This window comes from Lactuca virosa, chromosome 7 (genome assembly GCF_052849685.1).
Source record: "Lactuca virosa cultivar CGN04683 chromosome 7, Lactuca_virosa_CGN04683_v6, whole genome shotgun sequence".
In the NCBI taxonomy this organism is placed as follows: Eukaryota; Viridiplantae; Streptophyta; class Magnoliopsida; order Asterales; family Asteraceae; genus Lactuca; species Lactuca virosa.
In genome coordinates this window covers 75,386,362-75,410,290 of record NC_136432.1, presented here as the reverse complement: position 1 = coordinate 75,410,290, position 23,929 = coordinate 75,386,362, and the positions used below count along the sequence as shown (strand labels likewise).

Here is a 23,929-nt window from a genome sequence, read left to right as displayed (position 1 = left end):
TGCATAGGAGTTTCAAATGAATGTGGTGAAAGGAAAAATATTTCATTTATAGTATAGTATGATATGATGATATATACACGAATTCATATAAAGTGAATAATCAAATTAATCTTGTGCAAAAAAATATTGGGTTCAAATTACTTTACTACTTTTCCAGTATATTAATGGTAAATAATTTTCATTACTGTCGATTGCTAATTAACTTTTTCTAATTAATATTCTTTGCTTAACATCTTTGTTAGAAATGGTATAACTTCCGGAGGATGCAATCTTAAATTAGTGGCTTTGTGGGCACCACAAATTAACTAATGATCAACTCCAATTTTCTATTTAAGACATGTAAGAGGATGCAACGAGAATCGAATAAAAGAATAAAAACATATAAACATGGAAAGCTCGAGCTCTAATCCACATGAACCACATGTCACACTGGAAGTCGGAGAAGAAGAATACCCATATCCATCACATGTTTGTGCATCAAACCTTACTAGTGTGAAGCTGAGTGGTAAGGCCAAGTTTGTTATGTGGAAAACACAAATGCTATGTCTCTTAGAGAGTCATGGTATGTCTGGTTTCATCGATGGAACACTTGTAAGCCCTCAAACAAGTGTTTCCGGGAAAGAGAAAGTGGGTGACCATCAAAATCGTCACAGGAGGTGGAGAAGATCAGATGCCCTTGTGAAGAGTTGGATTCTTAGTTCTCTCTCTGAAGAAACACTGGGGTATGTTCTGAAACATCTCTCAGAGAAACTCCATCATCAAGAGAGAAATGCATCTGATTTTAGTGCAAAAGATGTATGGGATGAACTGCAGACTATCTATGGTCCTGCTGTTCTTCCGCAATTGCTAGTTTCAGGTACAACCTTTAATTTATTTCGACATTCCAAGTCTCATATACATGATAAAAAAAGGTTTTACAAAGAGTTTTTACTATGATACCCGTTGGCTGTTGTTTCCACTTCATTTAAATCCATTGTTCCTCCTTTGAAATTAATCCCAATTTATTAGACTAGATGGAGAACATCTATATTTTCTCTATATATCTTATCGCTTTTTTACCTTCATAACAACATTACGCAAATTAATTAGATAAACCACAAGACATAAGAGAAGCATGGCCAGACCAATATTTAATATTAAAAGAACAAGAAGACAAGTCTGCACTCCAAAAATTGTACCGGGCTGCTATATCAGGAGATTGGGATTCCGTCCATGCTGTTTTGAAGAGACAAAACATTACTGTGATAGACAAAATCACGAATAATGGCAACACAGCACTCCATATAGCAGTAGGTGCAACTAAAAAGGCAGACCTATTACAGAAACTGCTGGAAAAGACACCGGAGAACACACAACTGTTGGATCTAAGAAATTCAGATGGAAGCACACTACTTCATGTTGCTGCTATTGTTGGCAACACCGAAGCTGCTGACATCTTGGTGGGAAGAAACCGAGATTTGTTATTAGCCAAGGACAACGAGGGTCACACACCACTAGCTGTAGCTCTATCTAATATGCATACTCAGACGTCTAAGCATATGTTACAATACATTAATACTGACATAGAGAAGGATGCTCTGTTTTCTGGCACAAGTGGTGAAGAGCTTCTAGTTGTTGTTATATCTTCTAAAGATTTTGGTAAGTGTAATTTCACTGGATTCATCATTCAAATTCCAATAGTATAAAAACTAACCACTTGGGATAACTTTAGAATATTTATGTATGTAGGTTTGGCAAATGATTTGGTGTTTCACTACAATCGTGGGTCATTGGATAGTGACGCTGTGCCAATGGCTATAGCTCAAAATTTCCCATGCACTAGTATCTTGGAAGAATATACAAGTTTGTTGATTTTTTTATCTTGATTTTGCATGTTTTTTACCTTCTCATGATTTATTAATTTGTTATAAGGCCTCTCTAACGAACTTGTACACTGATTTTTCTATGTTGAAGGGAATATTGATATAATGCATGGCAGAGTAGAAGCAGTTTTCCGAAAGGCTTTTTATTCTGTGCATAACAGATGTGGTTTCTTGGTTGGCATAGTATGGTGGTTATTCTTATTCGGTACGTCATTTGATATTGTGTTCGACAGATCTTTATGTTGTAGTTGCTATTTGTTTAATTTGGCATACACAAAACAAACCAGCAATAAGAATTAAGTGTTATCTCAACTTTTAACATATTGGTTGCACAATACATAACTTTATGATTCTAACAAACTTTTTATAATGTAATGCAGGTTTTTATGGGATTATTATGCTTTTCCCACTAATCCTTAAGTTCTTAGGTAAGACGAATCAAATATTAACATCATTGAATAACCAAAAATAGAATTGAGAGAAAATGTCTATTTCTTTTTTAAAGATTGCTCATTTGAATCTATGATGTAGGGTCGCCATTCATTAAAGAGCGAGTTCGAATTCGTAAGGAAGCTATCAATTTATTAGCTAAAGTATGTGACTCGATAAAGTTCCGCAAAGACTCCAGCAATTACCATCACTATTATACGAATCCGATTCTTGAAGCCACGAGACAAAATGCATACGAATTTGTAGAATTTATTGTGTCCAACTTTCCAGATGCAATTTGGTGTGCCAACGAAGATGGTCACAATATTATTCAGTATGCTGTGATAAGTCGTTCAGAGAAGGTTTATAACCTACTATATCAGATGAGCGAACATAAGAATGTTTATAGAACAATTAAAGACCCCTATGGAAATAACTTCTTACATTTGGCTGCAAGATTGGCACCTAACGACAAATTGAATCGTATATCAGGGGCAGCTTTACAAATACAACGTGAACTGCAATGGTTTAAGGTAGGAACCTTTGATTAATCAAATTTTTAATACCTAATGTTTAGAGACCATGTATTATTTATAAAGCATGGTTAACACATTCTAATATTGTAGGAAGTTGAAGGATTTGTATGTCCTCTAAACATCATACAAAAGAACTCTTTCGACGAAACACCTCAAATGGTATTCACAAGAGAACACAAGGACCTTGTGATTGAGGGAGAAAAATGGATGAAGTCCACTGCAGAATCATACACGATTACAGCTGCATTAATCACCACCATTGTGTTTGCAGCAGCTATTACAGTACCTGGAGGAAACAAGGACACTGGGATACCGACTTTTACTAACAACATTGCATTCAAAATATTTGCAATATCAGATGCGATATCGTTATTCACATCAGCTACTTCATTGTTAATGTTTTTGTCAATTCTCACTGCACGTTTTGCGGAACAAGACTTTCTCTTCATGTTGCCTACAAAGTTGATCATTGGTTTGGCTACCTTGTTCATTTCAACGACAGCCATGATATCAGCTTTTGGTGCAACATTGTACCTTGTATTTGGTCAAAGCAACCCAATGATTCTTATTCCAATAGCTGTTTTGACATGTCTACCAATTACTTCTTTTGTAACCCTCCAGTTCCCTCTCGTTGTAGACTTGATGAGTGCCACGTATGGTCGTAGTATTTTTCGTAAGCAAAATGATAGTATATTCTATTAAATCTTTATGCATGATTATAGTGAACTAAATAGATGTGAAAAGTGGCAGAAATACTCATTTCATTTTGAGTTGTATATGTGATGATCTAAATAGAGGTGATAAGTATTCGGAACTAGATATGGTCTCTACCTTCTAATGATGATTATTTGAGATATTAGAATAAAGAAATAAAGAATCGGTGATAAGTAAAGATCTAAATACTTTAGAAAGACAATGCTTTTATTAAACAAAAATGCCTAGAAAATTGCTCGACAAAATGACCAAAAAGGCTACAACAAAAACAAACTTGTAAATTTTGAATGTCATCTAAAACGTTAGGGGGAGATTCAAGTTAACAGAATTGTATATACCGGAAGAACACAAACAGAATTGCCTCAACACGCATAAATTTTGTTGAAGTAAAAGTAACTCAAAACTCGAATCTGAATATTCAGGATCCTAAACATATCAGAATATAACTAGGAAACCTAAAGGTAATCAAATAAAACTTTCCTTATAAAGCATTCCTTATTGCTTAAGGAAAACTCAGAAACCTTGGACAACATTCCAAGACTTGGACAACACTACAAGCACTCTTTGATCTAGACCAGAACACACCAACTAGCCACATCTATCTTAGATAATTCACCAACAATCACCCTCTTTCTGAGAGGAAGGTAATTCTTGCACGCCAAGCAACGATCTCATTTTTGTGAACCTTATCTAAGCCACGGCCTTCGTAAGCTAATTTGCACGTTGCTTGTCCCCGGAAACATGTTCAACTATCACTTGTTCGTTTTCAACACGTTCTCGAATAATGTGAAAACGAGTGTGAATATGTTTGCTTCTACCATGGAAGACTAGATTCTTTGACAGGCAAATTGTTGATTTGTTGTCTATTAGAATCAGCAACTTCTGTTTCTTCATTCCTGTCAACTCTGCCAATAACTCCCTTAACCAAACTACTTGACATGCAGCTGCAATAGCTGCCATGAACTCAGCTTCACATGAGGAAAATGCTATTGTATCTTGCTTTTGAGAACACAAAGTGATAGGTGAATCACCAATGTAAAAAACATGTCCGATTGTTCTCCTACCGTCATCTACATCAACATTATGACTGATATCACTGTAACCTAGCAAGCTCAAATCTTTACTCCATTTATATATTATTCCAAAAGATGTTGTTCACATAAATAACGAAGAACTTTCTTAATAGCACGTGCATGAGATTCTCGTGGACTTTGCATGTAACGGCTAACTACTCCAACTAAAAATGCTAAATCTGGAGGTGTATGCAAGAGGTGTCTTAAGCAATCCACTAGTTTTTGATAATGGACAGCTTAAACTTCAGGTTGATCTTTAGCTTAAGATAATTTTAGTCCCCGGCTCCATTGGACATTGAGTTGCCTTACATTCCTACATGCATGCTTCCTTTAGAATTTTCATGGCATAACTTTCTTGTTTCACCTTTACACAACCGTTTTCTTGCAATACTTCAATACCCAAGTAGCAAGTTAGTTCACCAAGGTCTAACATTTCAAATTGTAATGCCTTTAGTTTCTTGAATTGGTTTATAAACTCTAGACTTGTTCCCGTTACAAATAAATCATCTACATAAACCACAACAATGATGAATTCTCCATTTGAAACCTTATTATAAATAGCAAATTCTTACATGCACCATTCAAAACCCATATTTTTCAAAGTATTATTAAATTTCAAATTCCATGCTCTTGGGGATTGTCGAAGACCATATAGTGCTTTTGCCAATTTGTATACTTTTCTTTCTTCGCCTTGCTTTATAAAACCTTCAGGTTGACAAACTTACACTTCTTCCTTCAAATCAGCATACAAAAATGTTGTTTCTACATCCAAGTGATGAATCTTCATCCATACCTAGTTGCGAGAGCAATTAATAGTCTTATTGTCTCGAGACGAGCTACAAGCACGAATACTTCATTAAAATCAATACCTTGCTCTTGTACATAGCCTTTAGCAACTAGACGCGCTTTGTACCTTATAATTGATCCATTTGTATTTCTTTTAATTTTGTATAACCATCTTAAACCGATAGACTTGGCATATTTAGGAGGGGAAACAAGCTTCCATGTATTATTTTTTCTCAATCGAGTCAATCTCAGACTTCATTGCATTGATCCAATCCTTGTTCACTTTGGCTTCTTTAAAATTCTTTGGCACCTCGTCGAAAGTTAACATTAAATAATCTAAATTTAACTCTTACTCATTTAATCTTCTTGGAAAAATAGAAGCTCAAGTGGAACGACGAAGCGGAATATCCCCTTCATTGATGTTGGGTTCATCCGGTTGCACTGGCTATTGTTCTCGTATGTTGGGACCTGTTCTGTGGACAGTTCAGTTTCAATTGGAATTGATCCATCAAACCTAGTTTGGGCAGGATCAGGTGTGTATGTATAATACCACAAAACCGAGAATGTATGGGGTTTCTTCTGAGCTTCGTTTTTTGACACATCATCCCACTTCCATGCATTTTTCTCATCACAAATTGCATAAGTGCTCACAATGATTTTATTTTCCCACGGGTTATATAACCGGAATCCTCCTGAGTTGGGTTCTCTTCCATAATACACTAATGGACAAGACCTATCATCCTGGGGCCACTCCCTGGGTCTTACAGACAGGTGCCAAGGGTCACCCCCTGGTCTTCTATGTAAGCATCACAAAGACAACTATACAGACTACTCTATTAGGCTACTCCGCATATAGTGTGCCAGGAGCCACCCCCTGGTCTTTCATACCATAGCATACTGTGCGCCAGGAGCCACCTCCTGGTCTTTCATACATATTGCCTAGGGCTAACCCCCGGGTCTTCCTATCATACATAATAACATATTGTGTGCTAGGAGCCGCCTCCTGGTCTTTCATGCATATTGCCTAGGGCTAACCCCCGGGTCTTCCTATCATACATAATAACATACTGTGTGCCAGAAGCCGCCTCCTGGTCTCTCATGCATATTGCTAGGGCTAACCCCCGGGTCTTCCTATCATACATAAACTAAATGGGCCGGCATTGTGGCCGTAGACCCATACAAACAGTGAGGAGACTCACCTCGTACTGTTGAACTTTGCTGATAAACCTCTGGCTGTTGTCCGACAACTCTCTGAACCGCTGCCCCACTAGCTCCTCAAGCTACTAATATCAATATAACACTTAGTTTCAAATTGAACTCTAGAAGTCAAACTAAGTTAACTCTGGTCAAAGTCAAAGTCATGGTCAAAGTCAACCTTCCAGGTCAACCCTACTCGCCGAGTCTGCCTACTGACTCGCCGAGTTCATACGCTCAGAATCCTTTAATTCGCGACTCGACTCGCCGAGTCAGCCCCTGACTCGCCGAGTCTACCGATTTCTGAGTCCTGGCATGTCCAACTCACTGAGTCCCCACTCGACTCACTGATCCGAGTCTTAACTCGAAGGGTTTGGGGTTTCGCGACTTGACTCGCCGAGTCCAAGAACAGACTCGCCGAGTCCAAGGCAATCTTCAACAGACTCGCCGAGTTGTTCTTCCAACTCGTCGAGTTCCTGCCTATCTTCATCCAACTCGCCGAGTCCACCCATGTGACTCACCGAGTAGCTTCAGCTCTTAATCCATACAGTGGCTTTTCGAGCCATGCAGGGGCTCCAAACTGTATATCCACACTTCTAAGGCCCATCTTTCACGTAACGTTGCAAACTTTACGTGAAACCAAGATGCTATAGGCTTAAAACACTCTAAACTAGGGTTTAAGACAAAGAGGCTTAACAATCAACCCATAGACTGATGCTTTATGATTCTCTAGGCCAAGATACACTTAGATCTGAAGTAGCAACTTCATATCTGGGCTTCTAACTCGAAATGGTTCTTAAACTTGCCCTAAAATCTCTAAATCTCATGTTAAAGGTTGATCTATATGCAAAAGAGTGAAGGTAGCGACTCATTACCTTCAAATGCTCTGGAAAATCCCACAAACTCTGGATCTACTGCCAATCCTTGAATCCCCAATGGTTCCTTTCTTCCTTCTTCCTTCAAATCACCCAAAATGGCAAGAAAGCTTGAATGTCCAACAATGGAGGCTTAGGGTTTCGTATTCTGGATAAGAGAGGCTATAAGGAACCCTAATGGAGAGAATAAGACGCTTAAATAGTGCCCAAAGTCCCGGATTTAGGGTTTCCCTCTTCAGACCGGACTCGCCGAGTCCTCTTTGCCGACTCGCCGAGTCGATTACTTAATCGATCCCCCGGATCCCGCTCCGACTCGTCGAGTTCCTCCCTGGACTCGACGAGTTGACCCGTTGACTTAGGGTTTTCTTTCCTTTCTTGGCCTTTCTGATTCTGGGTGTTACAACACTCCCCCACTTAAACTAGACTTCGTCCTCGAAGTCTGTCACGGCCAACTACCTTACCATCTGGTCGCCACTTACCACAAGGTACACACTCCACCCCTTCCGATCCAAACCTTGAAGATGTCATCTTCATAATAACCCGTTACTTACAACCTTCGAGTACAACACTTTATCCAACCGGTAATCATACCAATACTCCTGATACACTTACCCTTGATTCGCAAGGGGTTTACTCTTTTACCCTACACTGTCACTGGCCTTTCTAAGGCACTTTCCACAAGCAACAACCTTCCCAATTTCCTTCGAGGATCAATCCTCTGCCGAAACCGCAATTCCGGCCACTCCCAGTGTCGGCCGTCAAACCAGTACTCATGGAATGATCCCTATACAATGCTCTAATACTGAAGGCTCCACCCAATCGTGAGAATTCAGACAATCCTTCGGGTAGCAGATTCCTCTCTGCTACGTTTTAGGCTCAGACGAGAACGGCGTCACCGAGCCAAATCCTTTACTCTGAAATCATTCGATCCCGCGATGAGCAGCTTAGCATCATCCGATCAGCTCACGGCTTTTCACACCAAATCCTTTACCATCATTCCTGCCTGTAGTCATGTTGACTCTCATCCGCCTACCGGATGAACCGAGACCGCCCTGGTCCCAACTGGTCTACCACTACCCGGAATACCGGTTTCCCCCCATGCTGCTTCGGAGATACGGGCCCTCGACCACACTCCACGAACTAAGCTACTAATGAATGCCATGGCTTACCCGTAGCCTTATGCCACTCTTGGTCTCCAATGACCTACCGTCTTCTGGACCCACTCATAATGTGGCCCGCTCACATCCGGGCGGCTGCCCCGTCCTGAACTTATCTACCTGAAAACCCCGCCACTGAATCATACACCTGATACATTCGCTCTAGCGAATGGGGACCGACGAATGCTACGGGCCACCCCGTAGTCTTACAACACTTCTACGCTGCCAGCCAACCAAAGCTACGGGCCACCCCGCAGTCTTGCTAAACCAGTGCTACGGGCCACACCGTAGCCTAACTATACTCACATACGATTGCTACGGTCGCACCGCAGTCTTACTAATCTAATGCTACGGGCCACACCGCAGTCTTACTAACTATCCTCACATACGATTCCTACGGGCCACACCGCAGTCTTACTAATCTAATGCTACGGGCCACACCGCAGTCTTACTAACTATCCTCACATACGATTGCTACGGGCCGCACCGCAGTCTTACTAATCGAATGCTACGGGTCACACCGCAGTCTTACTACTATCCTCACATACGATTGCTACGGACCACACCGCAGTCTTACTAATCTAATGCTACGGACCACACCGCAGTCTTACTAAACTAATGCTACGGGCCATACCGCAGTCGCACCACACTTCGATGCTATCTGCTAACCATTGCTACGGACCGCCCCGTAGTCTTACCATACTCCTCTTACTATCTGACCACTGGTGAATGCTACGGCCATCCGGTAGTCTGACAACACCTTTCCACACCGACTGGCCGCTAGTGGATGCTGCGACTAACCCATAGTCGAGCATGCAAGCACAATCTAGTACCCCCAAGTGGTAATCATGTCCCAACTGGAACTCCCAACCGATTCCCCTGCAATCTGCTACCAGACATTTCGAGAATGAGGTCTCATGATTGGCAAGTTTTCCCAAATTCCAATTCACACTGTCCTCAATTCATACAGCCACCTGGGCCGTCTTTCTTCCTGACAGGAGAGCGAAACTTATCCTAGTTTCGAAACCACTTCTGCTCCCATAACCTGATTGTTTCTCCCCCACTTAGCTTCAGCTAAGTCTTTACTGCACGCGAAAACCCGAAGATTTCCATTCCTTCCTTCCTTACACGATAGGCATGATAACCACCATCGCCTTATTCTTGCTAGCGATCCGTCTCTAGCCCACTCCAAATACCGTATGATTACCGAATACTAGATGAACACCTCCCGCATCCCTGATACTGATAATCCCCTGAGCTTAATCTGACGTCCTTAAAGTCTGAATAACTAATTCTTAGAGCAACTTCCTCAGTGATAGACCACTTCCTTTGATGCTTCCAAAAGCTATCCCAAACGCCAAGACTAGAACCATCAAACCCTGATGATGGTGGCTGACTACTCCCTGAACCGTTTTCAGCCGTAACTGAGATGATATTGGACACTTCGAACCCGAAGTGAAAGATGACCTACACTAGCTACTAATAGCTCCTGGTATGCAATTGGCATATGACAATTCCAAAATACAATCCGAACACAAGCAGAGAGACAACTCATACATACTATCACCTGAGTCCGGGGTAAGAACTTCCCTAATTCACACAGAAGTGAAAATAGCCATAGATACGTACCTGCAACATTCCCTGCTGTAATCCAGATCTCCCTCATCTGTCGCTGCAAGGCCCTACCCTCTCGCCCATCCGTAATCCTCATAGTCGTCGGGGCAGACGCACTCCCTGCTCCTCCCCTCATCGTCGGGCAGTCGGCCCTCTTGTGGCCCACCTGATTGCAGTGAAAACATAATGGGCTTGCCCCCTGTGGGCAGTCCCTGCTGACGTGACCATCACTGCCACACTTGTAGCAGCCTGAACCCCTTGGAACGACAAACTCCCTCGTGCGGTTTCCCGCACGTGCTGCACTGACTTCGGACCTGCCGATCTACTATTCGCTGATCTGAAGTCTTGGGTCTCTTTCCAGGACCCTCCAAAGTGTACGTCTGATCTGACCTCCTCTTCGCAATGTGCTCCAGATCGATCTCTCTTTCCCGCGCCCTGGCAATCATAGAGTCCAAGGTCGGGCATGCCGAGAAGCTGACATGCTCCCGAATATCAGCTCTCAACATGTCATGATAGCGGGTCCTTTGCATCTCATCATCCCCTGCATACTGAGGCACCAACAAGGCCCTCTCCCGAAACTTGGCGGTAATCTCCGCCACCGACTCTGTCGTCTGTTTCATGTCTAGGAACTCTCTGGCCAGCTGCTGAAGCTCCACCGTCGGCGCAAACTCCGCCCTAAACCTGGTCACGAAGTCTGACCAAGTCATAGCCTCGACGATCGAGGCTCCCAATGAGTCACCTGATGGGTTTTGAGCATTCTAACACTTCCTAAGTGTACATGCAACCCTAATAACCTTGGATCTATGTTTGTCTAATTATCATGCAAAGTTGAATTCCAAGGTTATATTCCTATCTAGCATACATGGGGAACATTTTTAACTTGAATGAAAGATAGAATAACTTACCTTGTTGTTGATTATGATCCTTGAAACCTTGTGAGCCTAGCACCCCAAGTGTGATGCCTCAAATGCTTCACACAACACCAAATGCAAAGGAGTAAACTTTGAGAGAATCTTACACTTTCAAAATCGGCTCTAGCCCTCTTGATTCTTGTGTGCAACCCATTTTGGTGGAGCATGGGTTCTTTATATAGTGTTGACACATCTAGGGTTACACCATGTAAACCCTAATGTGTCATGACTCTTCATTTCCATGACCCATGGGTTTGTAACTCCCATGGAGCATTCATGGAGCATCCAATGGGTTTAACCCAACTTGATTATCCATGGAGCCCTTTAGCCCACTATATAAGTTATGGATTATTTACATAATCAACCCATATATTTAATTAGTTATCTTTTGATCACTTAATTAATTCTAAATTAATTCTTGATCAAACTAATTAAATAATATTATTAATATATTAGAACTTATAATATATTAATAATCCACAAGTGTTATTTCTCTCATTTAGTCTATCCAATTGCATGGTGCCATGCAACCCAAATGGACCATGTCGGGTCGGGTCAAGTACATACCAGAAATAGTTATGGACTTAGACACCTTATCCAACAGTCTCCCACTTGGATAAGTGTAATAACTATAACTGTAATACTTCAGGAACCGAACGGCAATCGTAGCTCTTTCAAGGTCTCTCGGAACTGAGAAGATGATGATACGCCATTTAAGATAAGTGATCATATAATCCTCTGTTCGAGATATCAGCCGGACAAATACATGGAACAATGTCTTACTTATTGTCCAGCAGTTTGTTTCCCGATTTCCGATTTGTTTGACAAAGAACTTAATTGAACACATCAACTTTGTTCTGACCGGGCCCGGTACATAGGTCAAAACAAAATCATCGAGGGGCCCAGATATCAGCTTCTAATCCAAGAAGGAACAGATAAACTTCGACTCATATGTTTGTTCTACCACTCATTGAATTATACACAAGAGCACGTTTTATAACATCGAGTTACCAATGCGTTTTCGTACAATCAATGCATAACCAACTCATAAGTAACAAATCATATATCTAGGTTTGAAGACTTATATGATATTACCGTCTCACGATCACTCGAGATAAATTCCATGAAGTGATTCCAGTGAGCGTGGGTTGAGTCCAATGCTCAGAACTTATGAGCACTCATGAGTGTTGTAGCCATGTCCAACAACTTAGACCTCTGCAACCAATCACGATAGTCTTGATTCATACCTACTTCCGACATATGACCGACTGTGGAGGTTCGAATAATATGATATACCAAACATAATTATTCTGGAAGTCAAAACATGCAAAAGAAATATAGTAAACGATCGACAAGAGATAGCAACACTTTACTCATAAATAAAACACCTTTTATTCATCATCTAATGTCAATTACACTTTACAAATTTCAAGGTTATTTAACTACTAAATCTAATATCATCCTTCAGCCCTATGCTCCGAGCATGCTGGAGATGCTTAACCCGAGTCAGTCCCTTCTTGAGGGGATCTGCTGGATTCTCATCCAATGATACCCTATTTGCCACGAGGAGTCCTTCTTCTATTCGATGTCTGATGAAATGGTATTTTCTGTCGATGTGTCTGGATCTCCCGTGATCCCTTGGTTCCTTGGCTAAGGTAACTGCACTTTCACTATCACAGAAAATTTCCATTGGCTCTTTAATAGTTGGTACAACTCCAAGGTCTCCAATGAAGTTCTTCAGCCATATCGCCTCCTTTGCTGCCTCGCTAGCTGCTATATACTCTGATTCGCAAGTTGAATCAGCCACTGTCTCTTGCTTGGAACTCTTCCAAGAAATTGCTCCTCCGTTTAAGGTAAAGACCCAGCCTGACTGAGAGCGGAAATTATCCCTATCAGTCTGAAATCTAGCATCACTATACCCTACAACTCTCAAGTCTTCACTCCCACCGAGGGTAAGGACCCAGTCCTTAGTCCTCCGTAGGTACTTGAGGATATTCTTTACCGCAGTCCAGTGTGCCTTGCCAGGGTTCCCCTGATACCTGCTAACCATGCTCAAAGCAAAGGGTACATCAGGTCGAGTACACGTCATAGCATACATGATCGATCCTACAGCCGAAGCATAAGGTATTCGACTCATTTCTGCTATCTCAACCTCAGTACTAGGGCTTTGTGTCTTACTCAATCTGGCGTTACTCTGGATGGGTAACTCTCCTTTCTTGGAGTCCTGCATGCCGAATCTCTTCAGCACCTTATCCAAGTAGGTACTCTGACTAAGTCCAATTAGTCTTTTACTCCGGTCTCTCAAGATCCTTATCCCTAGAATATAGGCAGCTTCTCCTAGGTCCTTCATAGAGAAACACTTCCCAAGCTAGGACTTAACTTCCTGCAGAGTTGGGATGTCATTTCCTATGAGTAGTATGTCATCCACATACAATACCAAAAAACTAACTATACTCCCACTAGCCTTGACATATACACAAGATTCATCTTCACTCCTAGAAAAGCCAAATTCCTTGACTTTCTCATCAAAGCAAAGATTCCATCTGCGAGGTGCTTGCTTTAACCCATAAATGGATTTCTCAAGCTTACACACTCTATTAGGGTACTCTGTATTGACAAAACCCTCTGGCTGACTCATGTAAACATCCTCAGCCAACTTTCCATTAAGGAAAGCGGTTTTGACATCCATTTGCCATATTTCATAGTCATGAAATGCGGCTATGGCTAACAGAACCCTAATAGACTTAATCTTGGCCACTAGAGAAAAGGTCTCATCATAATCAACTCCTGGAGTTTGTGAGAAACCCTTTGCAACCAGTCGTGCCTTATAAGTGTGTACCTTACCATCCATGTCGGTCTTCTTCTTGAAGATCCATTTGCACCCTACAGTCTTACGACCTGGTACATTCTCAACCAAGTTCCAAACTTGATTGTCATACATGGATTGTATCTCGCTGTCCATTGCCTCTTTCCACTTGGCTGACTCAGGGCCTGCCATGGCTTCCGCGTAACTGTTAGGTTCATCCAGACCTATCAGTGTCTCATCACTGATAAGTGTATCACCTTCCACAGTAATATGGAATCCATAGTAATGCTCAGGTGCATTCCTAACCCTTGTGGAACGCCTTAGAGGTACAAACTTGTCAATTGGCTCAACAGGAGTTTCCTCCTCAAGTTGAGTGCTAGGGTTTGAAGTTCCTTCACCACTTGACTCTTGAATTTCTTCAAGGTCAACTTACCTCCCACTGTCTCCTTGGCTTATGAACTCTCTCTCTCGAAAGAAAGCCCTCCTAGCTACAAAGACCACATTCTCACTAGGTCTGTAGAAGAGGTAACCAAAGGATTTCTGTGGGTAGCCGATGAAAATACACCTCTCACTTCGAGGTTCGAGCTTATCATGAGTCTCGCGTCTCACGAAAGCCTCGCAACCCCAAATCTTAATGTAGTCTAGTTTGGGTACTTTACCAGTCCACATCTCATGAGGAGTTTTGGCAACTTTCTTTGTAGGGACTAGATTAAGGATATGGGCTGCAGTCTCTAAGGCATGCCCCCAAAATGAGATTGGTAGCGAAGCTCGACTCATCATGGAACGAACCATATCCAACAAGGTTCGATTACGCCTCTCAGCTACACCGTTCAACTGCGGTGTCCTGGGAGGTGTCAATTGTGAGACAATCCCACATTCCCTAAGATAGTCGAGGAACTCTAAACTAAGATACTCACCACCTCGATCGGATCGAAGCATCTTAATGTTCCTGCCCAATTGATTCTCGACTTCCTGTTTAAATTCTTTAAAGCTTTCAAAAGTCTCTGACTTATGCTTGATTAAGTAGACATATCCATATCTACTATAATCATCAGTAAAAGTCAAATAATAACGATTAGCATCCCTTGTGGCATGTTTGAAGGGTCCACACACATCCGTGTGTATAAGATCCAACAAACCTTCACCCCTCTCACAAGAACCTGTGAAGGGTGACTTTGTCATTTTTCCAAGTAAGCATGATTCGCAACTATCATCTGACTTTAGGTCAAATGACTCCAAGACTCCATCCTTTTGGAGTTGGCCTATGCGTTTCTTACTTATATGTCCAAGACGACAATGCCATAATGATGCTTTATCCAAGTTATTATTATTAACAGAATCAATACACAATACATTATTTCCTAAGTTATCAACCACAGATACAGTTTCATACACGCCATCACAAGGTAATGCTTTAAAATAAAGAACATTATTAAAGAAAGCATTAATCGAACCAACTTCATTATCAAATGAAAAGGTGAAACCTTGTTTATACAATGCATGAAAGGAAATAATGTTTCTTGCCATTTCTGGCGAATAACAACACTTATTCAAATATAAACTAAACCCACTACTTAGCGATAAAGTATAAAATCCAATCTTGGTGACAGGTAAAGCTTTCCTATTCCCCATGATTAAGTTTATTCTTCCATGCTCCACATTCTCACTTCTTCTTAGTCCCTGCAAATCATAACAGATATGAATACCACAACCGGTATCAACGACCCAAGAGTTAGAATGGGGTGAGTTATTAGATAAGATAGTGTAAATACCTGCATGGTTGGGTTTAACTTTCCCATCCTTCACATCTTGCTGGTACTTTGGGCAGTTCCGCTTCCAATGTGATTTTTCATGGCAATAGAAGCATTCAGCCTCTTTTGGGTCAGAAGAACGAGTGACGAAACCTTTCTTAGTTCCACTTGAAGAAGAGCCATCAAGGGTCCTAGCCTTGGTACCCTTCGAAGAGCCCTTCCTCTTCTTCCCTCGACTTTTCCCGATTGCCAAAACCGGGGCGGAGTTTGGAGTAGGAGTGTTAACAACTGACTTACCCTTAAGACTTGTTTCTGCGGTCTTGAGGAGTCCCTGAAGTTTGCTGAGTGTGACCTCTTCCTTATTCATGCGGAATTGATCATAGCACGATGGTAAGGAGTGCAAAATGATATCTATTGCAAGCTCCTCAGGGAAGTTCACATTAAGCTTCAGCAACCGATCCACATACCTTTGCATTTTCTGCATGTGGCTCGTGACGGATTCCCCGTCCTTCATCATGGTTGTTATGATAGAGCATATGATTTCATACCTCTCTTGTCGTGCACTTTGATGGTATCTTTCCATCAGATCTTGGTGCATTTCAAAAGGGTAGAAGTCCTCATAGGACTTTTGGAGTTCAGCTGTCATGGTGGCCAACATGATGCATGCCACTTTTGTAGCATCCCTTTCATGTGCCCGGAAGTCAGCGATCTCCTGGGGAGTTGCAGTGGTCTCATCAATCTCCTTAAGCTCCTTGTCAAGGACATATTCTTTGTCCTCGTAGCGGGTAATCATCCTGATGTTTCTGATCCATTCATTGAAGTTGGATCCATCAAAAGTGACTTTCCCACACAAGTTCATAAGGGTAAAGGAGCCATTAGGATTAGAGCCAGAAGCAGCATTGTTTGAAGACATCTGAAAGAAGAGGACAAGATTAGTTTAGATATTAAGAGAGTCCTTAATAAAACACCCAAATGTAATATTAAGGCTAGGATCCAATCACAATATGTTACAACTTAGAAGAGGTATGCCGTAATCCAAGCTATAACATATTTGAAAGGTAGGTGAATGACGATTCACCAATTTCCACCATGAAAAACGAAATATAAATATTAGGTTTTTAATTGGTTCTTAGAAATTCCTAGATTCTTTTGAGATTCAATGAACTTTTCAAAGGCATGTTTCAATCTCGAGTGTGCCCTCCAAGTTTTGTGACTGGGATACCGAGGATCACAAAACGAGGTGTGAAGTAACCATGCAAATCACTTGGTACCCTCAAAGTTTATCACTCAATCGATGTGCTGGTAAACCACACACGCTCCACCGATGCTATGGTAAACCTTAAGTCACCCTTTACCTACCTTGTTAAGTCCAAGTTAGTGTGCCGGTTAACCACACACGCTCCACCAACGACTTAAACAAAGTGTAAAGTGTAATTTCATGGATTAGCACCTTATTCACATTTTTCCTAAAGTAACTAAAATTGGGAATTTAATAAAAGCATTTAGTTACTTTATAATATTCATCATACTTTTAATGAGAATTTATAAGTCCTTGTCCTACCCGTTCGGCTAACGACCCTCCACCGATCAAGGAAGCGGTGGGTGAGAGTGGACACCCATTAAGTTGCCATTTTATAGGAAACAACCTTATACCCCCCTTATAGACCGGCTTCGTGAATGAGGCGTACTAGCGGTAAGACGACTTGATCTTATACATATATATATATATATATATATATATATATATATATATATATATATATATATATATATATATATATATATATATATATATATTAGTAACTTATAATATTATAAAGTATAAGGGTTGAATTTTAACTTTTAAAATTCTAAGGGTTGGAACTAAAGTTTTAATCAAGACTTTACTTGTTCCAAAACTTGAGGGCAAGTTTTGTAAACTTTTCATTTCTTATAACTTATGAATTAATTGAGTAATAAAAATGAAGACTCTTCATTTTTATAATTCTTGTGTTCTTTTAATGGCTTTAATAAAAGTGAGACTTTTGGTTTTCCATAACTTGAGAACAAGTTATGGACTCCATTAAAACACATTATGATCATGAATTAAACTACCATGAAGGTTACAAACAATTCCTATGATCATCTAATCTTCATAAGTTCAAGAACATGAATATGAACATTTTCAAGAGTCAAAAATTACACTTAAAAAAAACTTGTAATTTTGATAATTGCCATTGTAAATGGATTAGCATAAACATTACACCATCTAAAACAAGTTTTAAAACATCAAAACAGTTTAGGGTAATGTTTCTAGTCCATTTCCAGCAACAAATGTGCAAACTTTCATACGAGCAGAAAACAGAAAAAACGATTTTTTTTCAAGCAGTTTGCACAAAAAAAAACAACAACAACAACAAACAAACCTAGGCTCTGATACCACTGATGGGTTTTGAGCATTCTAACACTTCCTAAGTGTACATGCAACCCTAATAACCTTGGATCTATGTTTGTCTAATTATCATGCAAAGTTGAATTCCAAGGTTATATTCCTATCTAGCATACATGGGGAACATTTTTAACTTGAATGAAAGATAGAATAACTTACCTTGTTGTTGATTATGATCCTTGAAACCTTATGAGCCTAGCACCCCAAGTGTGATGCCTCAAATGCTTCACACAACACCAAATGCAAAGGAGTAAACTTTGAGAGAATCTTACACTTGCAAAATCGGCTCTAGCCCTCTTGATTTTTGTGTGCAACCCATTTTGGTGGAGCATGGGTTCTTTATATAGTGTTGACACATCTAGGGTTACACCATGTAAACACTAATGTGTCATGACTCTTCATTTCCATGACCCATGGGTTTGTAACTCCCATGGAGCATTCATGGAGCATCCAATGGGTTTAACCCAACTTGATTATCCATGGAGCCCTTTAGCCCACTATATAAGTTATGGATGATTTACATAATCAACCCATATATTTAATTAGTTATCTTTTGATCACTTAATTAATTCTAAATTAATTCTTGATCAAACTAATTAAATAATATTATTAATATATTAGAACTTATAATATATGAATAATCCACAAGTGTTATTTCTCTCATTTAGTCTATCCAATTGCATGGTGCCATGCAACCCAAATGGACCATGCCGGGTCGGGTCAAGTACATACCAGAAATAGTTATGGACTTAGACACCTTATCCAACATCACCAACTGACTCCCACCAATCTCTAGCTCTGTCTTTCAAACATCCCGCCGCAAAGCGGACCTTCGACCCCTCCGGGCAGAAGCTCGTCAACTGTGCAGACTCAATGTCTGCGATCCATCTTCTGGCAGCAATGGGGTCCTTCACCCCGTGAAAATCCAGCGCACCACTCCCTCTGAAGTCCTTGAAGGACAGTGTGCGCGTACTCGCCTGGCCAGACGCTAAATCACTCCTGAAAGCTCGGAGGCGATCCTCCATCAGCTCAATGATCCCTTCCTTGATCGACCCGAAAATGACCGGGGTCGCCTCAAGGATGCCTCTCGTAATCTCAGATGCGATGAACTCGCGTAACCCATCATCAACTTGCTCGGATCCCGCGCCCGAACCTGATCCTGAACCGGATCCTGATCCTCCTGCTCCGTGTCGCGTGGTCAACGTGCTCGAAAATACACGCGTAAATGTCAGGATCATACATACTCCCAAGAGGTCTAACACACTCTCCAAGGTTCCCGGTCTCATATTAGCCTTTCTCGAATCGAGTACGGATCCTCTGCTTTCAGTAGTACAGGCCCATACTACCTTCCACATCTATCTGTACTTTCCTCAACAACTGCTTCGACTCCACCAGGTCCCTTTCTCTACAACTATAGCTTCCAGCATTATCTCATCCTAGGCTTACCCTAGGGAAACCTCTGAATCAACTCAAACCAGTCCTCAACTACTGAAGGCCTCCTTGTGATGCCAATTAGCCATTACCTGAATACCATCACATGTGACGAGGCTCAGATAATCCTTCGAGTAAAAGACTCGTCCCTACAACGGTTAGACTCAGACGAGAGCTGCACAATAGGGCCAAATCCAACACTCTGAGATTATTCAACTCTGACCACATGTGACGTGACGTATTCACCTAATGGCTAACTCCTATCACTCAGAATCCCACAATGCACAAAGCAAGCAGCATTCAGACAAGGGAAAATCTAACCACATAATCCAACCATAATGCTCTATGCTCTACTCAGGAATCTATTCTAGCATGCATCTCATAAGGCTCATACAATCAGGCATAACCTAAACATGTTATCCTATTACTGACTGATCAGTACTAACATGCAAGTCTACAAGCACATACAATAGGCATATAAGGCATCCTCCCTAGATCCTTAGCCCTAATCTAGCATGCAGTTCTCATAACCATATCATATCATATCATATCATAACATGTATGTGTATCTTGGGGAAAAACTTACTTGAGCTCGGTTGATTGCACGCATCACACACTTTGTTCTTCTCAAAGTTCTTTTCTCTTTTCAGATTCTTTTCAAACTCCTTTTTATAAAATTGTTTTACTTTTGAAAATTTTCATACCAAGCCCTTAGTTTGAGTTCAGACACACCCGAGAGTATGTCTGAATCCCTCAAACCAAGGCTCTGATACCAACTTGTAACGTCCCAATTTCCGAGGCCAAAAATTTCATTTTTAAATAAGTTATTACATAAATCATCAGTTATAAAAACATTCATAATAATATTTCGTGTCAAGCCAAAGTGTCAGTAATCAAAACATGTTAGCATAAAACTCTATTAGAGTGTGATCCCCAAGATCTCATGTGCGGAAAACATAGTGTGATGCGTTGCGATCGAGCCGGCTCCTTTCCTTGAAAACAAAGTACCTGAAACCAAAACTGTAAACCGTAAGCACGAAGCTTAGTGAGTTCCCCAGATACCACATACCATACAAACCAACTGATCCATACATGCCATACATAGCCAAGAGTCAACATATCCATAATCAAGTAGGGTGCTATGTGCCAAACATAGTCTAGCTAAGGTGCTATGTGTCAAACATAGTCTTACTAGGGTGCTATGTGCCAAACATAGTCTTACTATTATGCCACGGGCCGCACGTGGTCTTCCTGGTCAAGCCTGGGGCCACTCCCTGGGTCTTACAGACAGGTGCCAAGGGCCACCCCCTGGTCTTCCATGTAAACATCACAAAGACAACTGTACAGACTACTCTATTAGGCTACTCCGCATATAGTGTGCCAGGAGCCACCCCCTGGTCTTTCATACCATAGCATACTGTGCGCCAGGATCCACCTCCTGGTCTTTCATACATATTGCCTAGGGCTAACCCCCGGGTCTTCCTATCATACATAATAACATATTGTGTGCCAGGAGCCGCCTCCTGGTCTTTCATGCATATTGCCTAGGGCTAACCCCCGGGTCTTCCTATCATACATAATAACATACTGTGTGCCAGAAGCCGCCTCCTGGTCTCTCATGCATATTGCCTAGGGCTAACCCCCGGGTCTTCCTATCATACATAAACTAAATGGGCCGGCATTGTGGCCGTAGACCCATACAAACAGTGAAGAGACTCACCTCGCACTGCTGAACTTTGCTGATAAACCTCTGGTTGCTGTCCGACAACTCTCTGAACCGCTGCCCCACTAGCTCCTCAAGCTACTAATATCAATATAACACTTAGTTTCAAATTGAACTCTAGAAGTCAAACTAAGTTAACTCTGGTCAAATTCAAAGTCATGGTCAAAGTCAACCTTCCAGGTCAACCCTACTCGCCGAGTCTGCCTACTGACTCGCCGAGTTCATACGCTCAGAATCCTTTCATTCGCGACTCGACTCGCCGAGTCAGCCGCTGACTCGCCGAGTCTACCGATTTCCGAGTCCTGGCCTGTCCAACTCACTGAGTCCCTACTCGACTCACTGATCCAAGTCTTAACTCGAAGGGATTGGGGTTTCGCGACTTGACTCGCTGAGTCCAAGAACAGACTCGTCGAGTCCAAGGCAATCTTCAACAGACTCGCCGAGTTGTTCTTCCAACTCGTCGAGTTCCTGCCTATCTTCATCCAACTCGCCGAGTCCACCCATGTGACTCGTCGAGTAGCTTCAGCTCTTAATCCATACAGTGACTTTTCGAGCCATGCAGGGGCTCCAAACTGTATATCCACACTTCTAAGGCCCATCTTTCACGTAAAGTTGCAAACTTTACGTGAAACCAAGATGTTATAGGCTTAAAACACTCTAAACTAGGGTTTAAGACAAAGAGGCTTAACAATCAACCCATAGACTGATGCTTTATGATTCTCTAGGCCAAGATACACTTAGATCTGAAGTACCAACTTCATATCTGGGCTTCTAACTCGAAATGGTTCTTAAACTTGCCCTAAAAGCCCTAAATCTCATGTTAAAGGTTGATCTATATGCAAAAGAGTGAAGGTAGCGACTTATTACCTTCAAATGCTCTGGAAAATCCCACAAACTCTGGATCTACTGCCAATCCTTGAATCCCCAATGGTTCCCTTCTTCCTTCTTCCTTCAAATCACCCAAAATGGCAAGAAAGCTTGAATGTGCAACAATGGAGGCTTAGGGTTTCGTATTCAGGATAAGAGAGGCTATAAGGAACCCTAATGGAGAGAATAAGACGCTTAAATAGTGCCCAAAGTCCCGGATTTAGGGTTTCCCTCTTCAGACCGGACTCGTCGAGTCCTCTTTGCCGACTCGCCGAGTCGGTTACTTAATCGATCCCCCGGATCCCGCTCCGACTCGTCGAGTTCCTCCCTGGACTCGACGAGTTGACCCTTTGACTTAGGGTTTTCTTTCCTTTCTTGGCCTTTCTGATTCTGGGTGTTACAGGAAATGAGGTTATAAGGGGGATTATATAGGGCTCAACCCTAAAAATTAGGGTTTTCAATGTCTGATGAGTACGCCCCACGTACATTGACGTACGCCCAGCGTACTAGTGCATGCCCTAGTACGCTAAGCGTACACACATGTTGGATAAGGTGTCTAAGTCCATAACTATATTTGGTATGTACTTGACCCGACCCGGCATGGTCCATTTGGGTTGCACTTCAACGGAACAATTTGTATGGATAGTCTTTTGGGAATAGTATATTTATGATTTATTAATTTATTATAAGTTATAATATATTAATATGAAATCATATTATTTAATTAGTATTGATCAATAATTAATTTGGAATTAATTTAGTTATCAAAAAGAAACTAATTAAATATGGACTCTTATATATATATATATATATATATATATATATATATATATATATATATATATATATATATATATAGAGAGAGAGAGAGAGAGAGAGAGAGAATGGGCCAATGTTCATTTAGGATGGGCTAAGCTTGCATGGAAATCCATGGATAGTCCATGGAGCTTTTAACCCATGGATCCTATGGAAATGAAAGGTCATAGGTATTAGGGTTTACATGGATGTAACCCTAATCCACCATACTATATAAAGAGGTCTTTGGCACTTGAAATTGGCACTAGTGTGTGATATAACAAAGGTGGGCCGATTTCAAGAGTGCATCATATTCTCTCAAAGTCTTCCAAGTTGTTTTGGTGATTTGTGATTCCATTTGAGGCGTTCACATTATTGGTGCTAGGCTCTTGAAGCTCCAAGCAATCAACCACAAGAAAAGGTATGTTATCCTACTAGTTTTTATATTACATGTACCCCAATCACATGCTATTTAGGATGAAATCGTGGAAAAAGAAAGTTTGCATGTATAATAGAGAAAACATAGATCCAAGGTTGCTAGGGTTGCATGCACACCATAGGAGTGTTAGAATGTTCAAAACCCATCAGTGGTATCAGAGCCTAGGCTTGTTTTCAATTATACTTGATGCAAATTGCTAAAAAATCGATTTTTTCTGCTCACTGTTCAGTGAACTCGTCGAGTCCATGGGGGAATCGACGAGTCCAAGTGAAAACTAATCCTACTCGTCGAGTTGGTTCTTGTACTCGGCGAGTAGGAGGCCCTGTGTGCAGAATTTCGAGTTTTGTTGCTGGAATTGGACTAGGGTCATTACCCTAAACTGTTTTTAGATTGTTAAACATGTTTTTAATGTGGTAATGATTGTGCTTATCCAATTTCAATGATAATTATCAAAGTTTCAAGTTTTATATTAAGTTCATATGATTCTTGAAAATTGTTGATATGAATTATGCATGCTTATGAGTTTTGATAGATCATA

General features: G+C 41.1%; 1 protein-coding gene across 1 annotated transcript; it reads left to right on the top strand.

Moving 5' to 3' along the window:
• Positions 1-387: 387 nt before the first annotated feature.
• Positions 388-3,569, top strand: LOC145125659 (uncharacterized). The gene is made up of 7 exons (XM_079061084.1): positions 388-856; positions 1,090-1,638; positions 1,729-1,842; positions 1,954-2,067; positions 2,243-2,290; positions 2,394-2,824; positions 2,918-3,569. Exons 1-7 carry the CDS (start codon positions 388-390, stop codon positions 3,527-3,529), a joined length of 2,337 nt encoding a protein of 778 aa, XP_078917210.1. The 3' UTR covers positions 3,530-3,569.
• The last annotated feature ends 20,360 nt before the right edge of the window (positions 3,570-23,929 follow it).

Excerpts from the sequence above, each read along its gene's own strand:
- LOC145125659 (XM_079061084.1), top strand. The coding sequence starts at position 388 with ATGGAAAGCTCGAGCTCTAATCCACATGAACCACATGTCACACTGGAA. Across the intron at positions 2,068-2,242 it reads ATGGTGGTTATTCTTATTCG|GTTTTTATGGGATTATTATG; the intron begins GTACGTCATTTG and ends AATGTAATGCAG. Across the intron at positions 2,825-2,917 it reads GTGAACTGCAATGGTTTAAG|GAAGTTGAAGGATTTGTATG; the intron begins GTAGGAACCTTT and ends CTAATATTGTAG.